Below are 10,310 nucleotides of genomic sequence, written 5' to 3'. Positions count from 1 at the left end.
ATCGGTATTGGCTCTAAAAAAATCAATATCGGACCGGTCAATCCCTACTGTTAGTGATTGATAGAGTTCATAGTATTGTGTTTAGCTATTACTCTCACAATCAGTTAGCACATTCAGGATTACCGTCATCATTTTACTTTGAATTGCCTTGCACAAATACACATGACGCAGCACACAAATACCAAGAAACAAAATACATCTAATTTTCAAATTTCATTTTTATTAAATCCACAAGTGAAAAAATCATGATGACTAGAATGCCTGATTTACGAGTTAAAATATGAAGTTTAATCTTATTTGCCTTCTGTATAAAGGTAGTGCCACCAGCAAACACCTTCAGATTGTATCATATTAAAGGCAGTCTGTATGATGTTTTCTATATTGTTTGTTAAAGTAACACTGTAGGCACTATAACCGCTTAATCTCAATAAAATAGTAAGGATCCTGGAGTACCCGGGCGCTGAATGATTTCCAGTTTGTTGAACACTGAATGAAGGCCCCCGGACGCCTGCTGCCCAGCCCTCTCAGGTTCATACTTCCATATTAATCCAAGCAGCAATAGTTGGCAGTGATAGGAAAGTCACCCGACGGCTCTCGGAGTATCACTGCCACCCATTCATGGTTTAACATTGAACATAGAATTTGTGCGGTGGATTGCAGGCTATACAACCAATTTCATCAGACAAAACTGGTATAGTGCCTACAGTGTTCCTTTAAATAAATCTTCATATTTTACCCCACCTCTTTGTATGATGACATATTTCAGGCGGTTTTGCAGGGAATCCAGTTGTGGCAAAATCGTCAGGTAGAAATGAACCTTAATTAAGAGATTTTTCTCACGGATATCTTGGGAGCATCATTGGTTCGGAGACCATTTTTTTTCTCCAACATCTAAAAAAAAAATAAACAGATTATTAATTGTTACTCATTCATTTAAAAAAATACAAATAATTACTAAATATCATTCTACTGAAAATTACACCTTGTCTACTACGTTGATTGTTTGCTATCCGAATCCAACCTACTTTTCTAATTTTCTTTCTGTGAAGGCTTGAGAGGTAATTCCTGTATTCGTTATAATCCTTCAAAGTGCAAACAACCTAAACAAGAGATTTTATTTTTAGTTTAATGTTATTCAGTTAAATTCACGTATGCAGTATGTTAGTGTAAAACTAAATGGTAGTGGTATGTTTGCTTGTTTTTTTTTATCCAGGTACCTACCATATCATCATCGGTGATAAACCCCTTCTGACGTAGACATTGATGAACCTCCTTACCCTGGTAATAGTCTTTTAGGTATGGGTCATGCAAGTTGTTGTAGGTTGTCTTCATCAAATGGCAATGTGGATCCTCTAGGTCAAATGATGGACCTTGCTTTATTAGCTGCAAAAACATTACAACATACAACATTCCTTACTCATTCTGAAGAACACTTATTAGCATAAACCAACCAATATGTAAAACAACATATGCCTCTGTTACCTCTATTTACCCCATGAGTATTCCATGAATATTAAACCCATTTTATCGATAAGTATTAAATAAGATATACCTTTTCAGAGTATAATAGAAAATCTCCCCATATATGTACGTTGGATGTAGACAGGAGGATCAATGTAATCTTCTTTATCCCAGCATTTTAACTTCCAGGGATGAACTGGCTAGCATGATTGCGAAGCTAGAATCCTCCGTGCAGGATCAGATCTCCGCCATATCTGCAGACATCAGGCAAGTGAACACGAGGGTAGGGGACCTCTTGGAAGTTGAAAAAGAAGTAGTAACAAGTCTGGTCCGTAATCAGGGTTATAGAGGTCTGCAAAGTTGGACAGCCATTAGCCAAGGTTTGGTACACAAGTAGTATTCAGGCAAGTTTAGACGGCAAGTTTGTATCACTGGGAAAAGCATAAACAAATTGATTGAGCTGCAGGTAATCTCAAATTGCTCAATCAATTTGTTTATGCTTTTCCCAGTGATACAAACTTGCCGTCTAAACTTGCCTGAATACTACTTGTGTACCAAACCTTGGCTAATGGCTGTCCAACTTTGCAGACCTCTATAACCCTGATTACGGACCAGACTTGTTACTACTTCTTTTTCAACTTCCAAGAGGTCCCCTACCCTCGTGTTCACTTGCCTGATGTCTGCAGATATGGCGGAGATCTGATCCTGCACGGAGGATTCTAGCTTCGCAATCATGCTAGCCAGTTCATCCCTGGAAGTTAAAATGCTGGGATAAAGAAGATTACATTGATCCTCCTGTCTACATCCAACGTACATATATGGGGAGATTTTCTATTATATTTTGTGCTTTTCCTGAAGATACAGAGGAATCTTCATACTCCCACATATTTTTGGGTATTTATTTTTATTCATTTGTGTATATATACCCACTCAAGTTTTATCCACTGGTTTTTGTGTAAAAGGTGTATATTTTGTCTATATACCTTTTCAGAGAGCTTGTTGGTACAGAACTGGACAGGCTGTTTAGGACACACTGGGAATTTGACCCCCAAAGGAACATTCACCAACGTCTTTGCTGGGGGGGCTCTAAGGAAATCCACCTAAACAAAAAAAAAATTCAGTTAATGTAGATCGCAGAACATATGATAATAATGTGAACATTTTAACAATGTATACATTGTTGGAGAATGTCATCCACAATAAACTAAAATAAAAGCATGTAAAAGCAATGTAGATACAATCTCAGATGTAATTGTAGCGTATACCTTTTCAGAGGGATTTCTGGTAAGCATCGGAATCCTATAAGGACATGCTGGGAGTTTGATCCTCGAAGTCGTGTTTATTTGTGCTGACGTTTCTCTAGTGAAAGAGGCCTAAAAAAAATAAAATAAAAAGAGAATCATTTTGTAACGATTGCATGCTTACATGTATAGATAAAGTAATTCCTTATTTGACCGTTCACCAGACAATGAACAATCCACAAAAAAAAAAAAAAAAACGAATAAAAAAATTTAAATTGAATAAAATTAAGGCTATGTAAAAATCCTAAAATGAGAAAAAGATGATTATGAACTTTACACGTCACACTACAAAGGTTATTTACAAAAGTCCATATTTGCAACCATAACTCATTTAATTAATTTAAATGTATGGAACTGATGTTGAGGCTCATTAGGTAATGTTTAGAACATCTGTTCTGGGAAAAGGATGAGTGTTCGCTATATCTTTCCATTTTTATTCTCATGATGAGGCATCACATTATTTGGTGAATACAAGTTATTAGTCACCAAAAATATTATTCTTACATGGGGGTCCATATGGATCTTAATAATTATATGAACCGCCAAACATTGGGAATAGGAAGAATCTGAACTTGGTTAGTAGGTCAAACGGGCAGAGGGGTTCAGGGATTTAGTGATTACATAACCCCCACTCACCTTGCCATGTGTTGTTTGTTCTCTTGAAAGAGGTGGAAACATCTGCTTCTTCTCGTTAGCAAATTCTTCTGCCATGGTTATACATTGATAAATGTTAAGGTATGCCCTGGGCAGCAGGTATATATAGCAGCAACTGTCAATGACATCAGCACAATTCTCTGACCTCATCAGTTATGAGCAGAGCTGAGGTCATCAAACGTTGCCTTAAAAGGACATGAAACTGTCCAAACACAAAATACATTAAAAATCACTGTTTGGTAGATATACCCCATATGAATAATTGCTTACATTTTATTATGCATTTTTTCATTGGGGATATATATAAAAACAATTTGCAGAACCTGCAGTTCTCTGTGTGCTGCCTATGCAAGCCCTCCCCTTCTAACCCCGCCCAGACTTTCTGTGGCTGTCCAATCACAGACCTCCCAATACAGCTCAATGAGAAGTCTTTGCAAGGCAGGTGCTCTGAGCAATTGCTGCCTCTTGAGTTTAGCTGCTATAAGACATCAATGTTAAAGGCATGTAGTTAGTATCAGCTACTGATTAACTGGCTTAAAAAAACTTGTTGCATTTTTTCCTGGCTGTCCATCAGTAATGTCTGCTTGCAGTGATACCAACCACTTGCAGATTTGTCACTCATTGGTAAAACACAAAAACATATGGTGTGTAAGCTGTTTTCAACCACAATTTGTCTGTAAAAACTCTATGGCAGTTTAGTCACCATAACAACTTCATCTAAATGGTCCCTTATGGTGCCAGGAGGCCCCCGGATGCACTCTTATTTCAATGGGTTTAACCCCTTGAGGCATGAGTGCGCCAGGGGTCTCCTGGCACCATAACAACCTCCTTTAGATTAAGGTGTTATGGCCAGGGCCAGATTAAGAGCCCAGCGGGCCTGGTGCTGACAATTATGATGGGCCTAATTACAAAATCTAATTGACCAAAAACACTAAAACAGTCCTACCTCCTAAGCGTCATGTATCTGATGGAGATGGTGCTGGAGGGAAACTCATAGGATGCAGCTATGAGAAAACACATACCCTATACTAATCATACGCTTTCATCTTTCAAGTAAACCCATACCCCCTAACAGCAATGTCCAGTAAAGCAGGAAGTCTATGGATTGCGTAAAAGGGTGGGCCACTGACACAAATCACATAACCAGAACTGCCGAAAGAGGCAAACATACACAAAAAGGGGGCATGTCTGTGTCCCCATGTCTCCCAGTCCCTTAGTGTCTGTGTCCCCATTTCTCCCAGTGTCCCCATGACACTAGGGGACATTGAGAGACATTGGGGCACTGGGAGACATGGGGACACTGAGATACTAGGGAACACTGGGAGACCTGGGGACAGTGAGATTCTTGGGGACACTGAGTGACATGGGGACACTGGGTGACTTTGAGACATGAGGGGACACTGGGAGACATGGGGCACTGAGACACTGTGATACATAGGGGACACTGTGATATATAGGGGACACTGGAGACTTGATAAAGACCTGGGTATAGGACAAAACATTGCAGTGTCCAATAAACCTGCTTAAATCTATCACAGTGAGTGCCTGAGATTTTTTTTCTTTTATACTAGGGGACACAGACACTGGGAGACATTGGGACACTGGGAGACTAGGGGACTTTGGGAGACTAGGAAACACTGAGGCACTAGGGACACTGGCACATTACGGACACTGAGAGACACCAGGGACACTATGAGACATGGGGATACTAAGATACTAGGGACACTGGCTGGGAGACATGGGGACACTGGGAGTGCCCCATATCTACCAAGTCTCAAAGTCGCCCAGTGTCCCCATGTCTCCTTGTGTCCCCCAGTGTCTCCATGTCTCTGTGTCCCCCAGTGTCTCAGTGTCCCCATGTCACCCAGTGTCCCTTAGTGTGTGTCGCCCCATGTCTCCCAGTGTCCCTTAGAGTCTGTGTCCCCATGTCTCCCAGTGTCCCGATGTCACTAGGGTACTATGGGACACTTAGAGACATTGGGAAACTGGGAGACATGGGGACACTCTGAGACTGGGATAAACATGGGGACACTGAGATACATGGGGACTCTGGGAGACTAGGGACACAGACACTAGGGACACTGGGAGAAATGGGGACACTAGGACACTAGGGCCACTGGCTGGGAGACATGGGGACACTGAGAGACTAGGGGCCACTGAGAGACATGGGTCAAAACTTTGCAGTGTCACTGTGTCCCTAGTGTCTCAGGGTCCCCATGTTCCCCAGTGTCCCAATGTCTCACCGTCCCCATGTCTCGCAGGCTCGGAGCTGCTGTCTGGACTCTCTGCGCAGATCTGCTTCCCCGCGGGTCAGTGAGTAGAGAGAGGCAGGGAGGGAGATGCTGTAACTTCTTATCCCTGCCTCCACACAAACAGTGACCCCTACTGGCCGGTGCGGGTATTGCAGAATAATCTGTTTATACTGAGAGAGACATTTCTATTGCCGGTATTACTGCAAAACCAGCACTGGCTAGGCAGCCTCAAATACCTGAGAAATACTTCTGAAAAATACCTGGCAACCCTAAGAAATACATTAGAAATACCTGGCAACCCTAAGAGTAGTGTGTAAAAAAATTTTTTTTTTTGTTTTTTAATAAAATCGATGGGCCTATTCCATGGGCCTGGGCCTGGAGCTGCAGCTCCATCAGCCCCTATGTTAATCCGGCCCTGGTTATGGCGTCTGATGTGTTCTTTTAATAACCAATAATGTGTACAGTGTAATTGCGTACAGCTATCATGTATTTTTCCTACAGGGTAACAGAGAGAATAAAAGGAGCTGGTGACTGCTACCTAGCAACAGACTTTAACCCCTTAAAGAGACACTACAGTCACCAAAACAGCTTTAGCTTCATGAAGCAGTTTTCTGTATAGAAGTATCACTGCTCCATTCTCTGTCATTTAGGAGTTAAATCACTTTTGTTTCTGTTTATGCTACCCTAGCCACACCTCCCATGGCTGTGACCGACACAGTCTGCATGAAAACAAAATGGTTTCATTTTCAATCAGATGTAACTTACTTTAACCCCTTAGTGACTAGACCCCTTTTCCATTTCTTTACATTTCATTTTTGTTTGTGTTTAGCTGTTATTTTCCTCATACTCGTTTACTGTACCCACACAAATTATATACAGTTTCTCTCGCCATTAAATGGTCTTTCTAAAGATATCATTCATTCCATCATATCATATAATTTACTATAAAAAAATAAATAAAATATGATGAAAAAATAAAAAAACACACTTTTTCTAACTTTGACCCCCAAAATCTGTTACGCATCTACAACCACCAAAAATCCCTGTGCTAAATAGTTCTAAATTTTGTCCTGAGTTTAGAAATACCCAATGCTAACATGTACTTAGCTTTTTTTGAAAAGTTATAGGGCTATAAGTACAAGTAGCACTTTGCTATTTCCAAACCATTTTGTTTTTTCAAAATGAACGCAAGTTACATTGTAACACTGATATCTGTCAGCAATCCCTGAATATCCTTTTACATGTAAATATTTTTTTTAAAAGAAGGCAACGTAAGTTATTAAACTTGGGGTATTTTGCTCTTTTCATGCAACCATTTAACCAACAATCTATGCTAAAAAAAATTAAAAAAGACATTGGTGATTTTTGTGACACACATTGCAATTTAAGAATACATGTACTGAGAGCTTTAAGGGTTACTGCCAAAGATCACCCCAATATGTGTTCAGCAACATCTCCCGAGTACGGTGATATCACCCATGTATAGGTGTGTTGGGTTCTCTGGGGGCTAAAATACCTTATTTGGAGGGTGCGCATTACAGTTTTCCAACTACGATTTTTCACAGCTGGTCATTATTGTCAGGGTACCTGTAGTCTCTACCTCAGAGGAGGTGAGAGACTTAGACGTTTATCCTCCCAGAGGGGTTGTTTCTTCCGTTCCTCGTGGTTCTCTCGGCCATTTACAAGCCGACCGCGAGGGATCCACTTCCTTATATGACGCGACGCTCAGTAGTCGACGTCATGACGCCAACCCGGGTCGACCTGTCAGTCAAGTCCCGAGCACTAATCAGGACTCGTCGGGGGCGTGATTACCCTCTAGAATCAAGGTATAAAGTAAGGCTTTCGGCATCTGCTCATTGCCCTGTCGTGGTTCTAGCCTGTCTAGTCACTCAGTGCTCTTGTATTCTAGTTGTCTCTTTGGTTCTGACCCGGCTTGTTTGTACTACCCTGTTTATCTCTGTTACCCTTTGACTCGGCTTGTCTCTCGCTTACCTGTCCTCTCGTTCCCTCGACCTCGGCTTGTTCCTAGACCATTCTCTACTTACTCCTTACGTTAAGTCCGGCCATTCTAAGGTCCGGTATACGTACCTACCACCTGTTTGTACTCTGCGTGTTGGATCCCTGTCCCGATCCTGACAATTATGCACTCATGTCCTATATGGGATATTTTTGAAGCTGGACAATGTAATCTACCCCCATCAAACCATATATTTTTGAAAAGTAGACAACCCAGGGTATTCAATATGGGTTATGTCCAGTGTTTTTTTATTAGTCAAAAACATTGGCCAAAGTTAGCATTTCTATTTGTTTGTGTGTTAAAAATGCAAAATAAAAATAAAATTATGAATGATAACTTTAGCCAGTGTTTGTGACTAAGTGGCTTCTAAAAAAGATTAAACATACCCCGTTTGCAATACCTTGGGTTGTCTTCTTTTGCAAATGGTATGCCATCATGGGGGTAATTCTCATTCCTGGGCTACAATACACTCTCAAAGGCAATATAAACAATCTGGCAAATTTCAATGTGAAAAAAATGGCCTTATATTTGACCCTGTAACTTTCGAAAACACTATAAAACCTGTACCTGGTGATATATTTTACAGTTTTGAAACACTAATATTTGTGTTCAGCAAAGTCTACCGAGTAAAACAGTATGCCCCATGTACAGGTTTTAGGGTGTCTTGGAAAGTTACAGGGTTAAATATAGTGCTAGCAAATTAATTTCTCTGGACTTTTGGCCTGGGTTGTCAGGCAGGTCCCTCAAATTGCAATCAATAAAATTACTTAATTATGTAAAAACTTTCATAAATATGCACGTAGAATTTAAATATATTTACATATTTATATCCCCACTCACTGGAAACGCACGGATGCCCACCTTTCGGCAATGAGTGGACAAGGTGGAGGACATACACAACATGGAAATGATGACAGCCTCCCTGCAGGGACATTCAGATAAATACGCTCTGACCTTGTACTAGTGGACCGAATTCATGTTAAGGTGAGCCGCACAGGCGGTATCCCCCGGGGGGGGGGGGGGGGGGGCGAGTCCTGGCACTATGTAAACGCTGAACAAGTCAAGCCTGTCCTTCTCCACAACCAGCCTGCTCACACCCTAACACCTTTGACCCGACACAGACAACCTAATGAGAGATAGGTGGACACCCAGGTGACGAGACAGCAAAGACAACCCCGCAGGGCATAAACTAGAACCAACTGCGACAAACCGCTACCACCTGAGGTAACTCAACAATAGACTTACTCAGAGAGGGCGCTATGATGCGCCGACCCCCCCATGTGACGTACAGATAATCCACATCTCAGGATGTTAATCAGCAGATGAACGCACCCGCGGGTGCACAGCAGAACATTAGATCCACTAGCATAGACTCATAAGCCCGACTGTAACTTTACACATGGCTGCAGGGATAACATACCCTACCGTCAACACGAAGAAGTTGAACCCTGGACTCACCAACCTCATGGACATTGACTTAAGCGACATATTAAAACTCCAAGAGACACTTTCCACTCCCCCCAAGCAGACCACAAAGACACACTGTTGCACCAAAATGCCAAAACAATGCATTTCCCTGTAAAAATACTGTATAGTTTATTTTTTGCATGTGAAGTTATAAGTTCATATCAGTTACTAACCAAAAACGAGGCACGCTCAATATAGCAACTAACTATAAATAACTGTTTGATGTTATGTTCAAGCAATACTGAACTTCCACAGCTTTCATGTCAATTAACGTCTAAACCCATGTGTTCCCTATTAAGGGTTAATAAGTATATATAAAAAATACCCCTCTCTGTCTCATTAGAGATATCATTGCCAGAAGCTCAAGGAAGCAGGCTGAAGGGTCAGTGTTAGGACCCGCTTAGGGGGGCCTGAATTGACGTTGGCAGGCGGGCATTCCCTCCAATGGCCATTGGAGCAACTAAATTACCTCCATTTGTCTAAATATACATAGGGATTAAGGAGAGAGCACAGGTAACTTTTTCTTTTCTTTGGTTTTTACTATATATTGGGGCTGATGTGTACTGTAGTCATTGCTGCCGGCCCAGTAGTGATGGGAGTGAGCGCTACGCCTCAATAAAAACAAAAATACTAATTATTATTATTGCCATTTATATAGCGCCAACAGATTCCGTAGCGCTTTACAATATTATGAGACTGGGGATATAACTATAAATAGGACAATTACAAGAAAACTTAGGTTGAAGAGAGCCCTGCTCAAACGAGCTTAAGGTCTATAGGAGGTGGGGTATAAAACACAATAGGACAGGAGGTAGCAATCAAACAAGGTGGGAGTGAAGCAGAGCTGGAAGAGAGAGTAGAGTGCTGCCCTTCGGGAGGGAGCAAGAGACAGGTATGTGAGGTAAAGGTTACTCTGGGAGGCCATTAGCTTTCCTAAAAAGATGGGTTTTCACACTAGGGGAGAGTCTGATGGCGGTAGGCGGACTGTTCCATAGGAACATACCTATGGATCTGTGATAAGATATAAGAGGGGCTAGAATTGGTCAATGCTTTATAGGTGTGGGTTAGCACTTTGAATTGACTCCTATAGGATACAGGAAGCCAATGTAAGGACTGACAGAGGGGTGAGGTGTGAGAGGACCGACTACAAAATAAAAT

General features: G+C 41.4%; 1 protein-coding gene across 1 annotated transcript; it reads right to left on the bottom strand.

Moving 5' to 3' along the window:
- Window positions 1-305: 305 nt before the first annotated feature.
- Window positions 306-2,794, bottom strand: LOC134575100 (fibrous sheath-interacting protein 2-like). Its single transcript, XM_063434264.1, has 5 exons — window positions 2,727-2,794; window positions 2,445-2,561; window positions 1,222-1,383; window positions 1,026-1,100; window positions 306-891 (listed from the first exon to the last, which is right to left on the bottom strand). Exons 1-5 carry the CDS (start codon window positions 2,751-2,753, stop codon window positions 823-825), a joined length of 450 nt encoding a protein of 149 aa, XP_063290334.1. The 5' UTR covers window positions 2,754-2,794; the 3' UTR covers window positions 306-822.
- Between the last annotated feature and the right edge of the window lie 7,516 nt (window positions 2,795-10,310).

This window comes from Pelobates fuscus, chromosome 10 (assembly GCF_036172605.1).
Source record: "Pelobates fuscus isolate aPelFus1 chromosome 10, aPelFus1.pri, whole genome shotgun sequence".
NCBI lineage: Eukaryota > Metazoa > Chordata > Amphibia > Anura > Pelobatidae > Pelobates > Pelobates fuscus.
The sequence above is the reverse complement of the archived record's forward strand: the minus strand, read 5'-3'. Positions and strand labels throughout refer to the sequence as shown.

Coding starts and splice junctions, on each gene's coding strand:
- LOC134575100 (XM_063434264.1), bottom strand. CDS start 2,753: ATGCTTACCAGAAATCCCTCTGAAAAG. Junction 2,562..2,726: donor CCAGAAATCCCTCTGAAAAG/GTATACGCTACA, acceptor TTTTTTGTTTAG/GTGGATTTCCTTAGAGCCCC. Junction 1,384..2,444: donor CCAACAAGCTCTCTGAAAAG/GTATATAGACAA, acceptor ATGTTTTTGCAG/CTAATAAAGCAAGGTCCATC.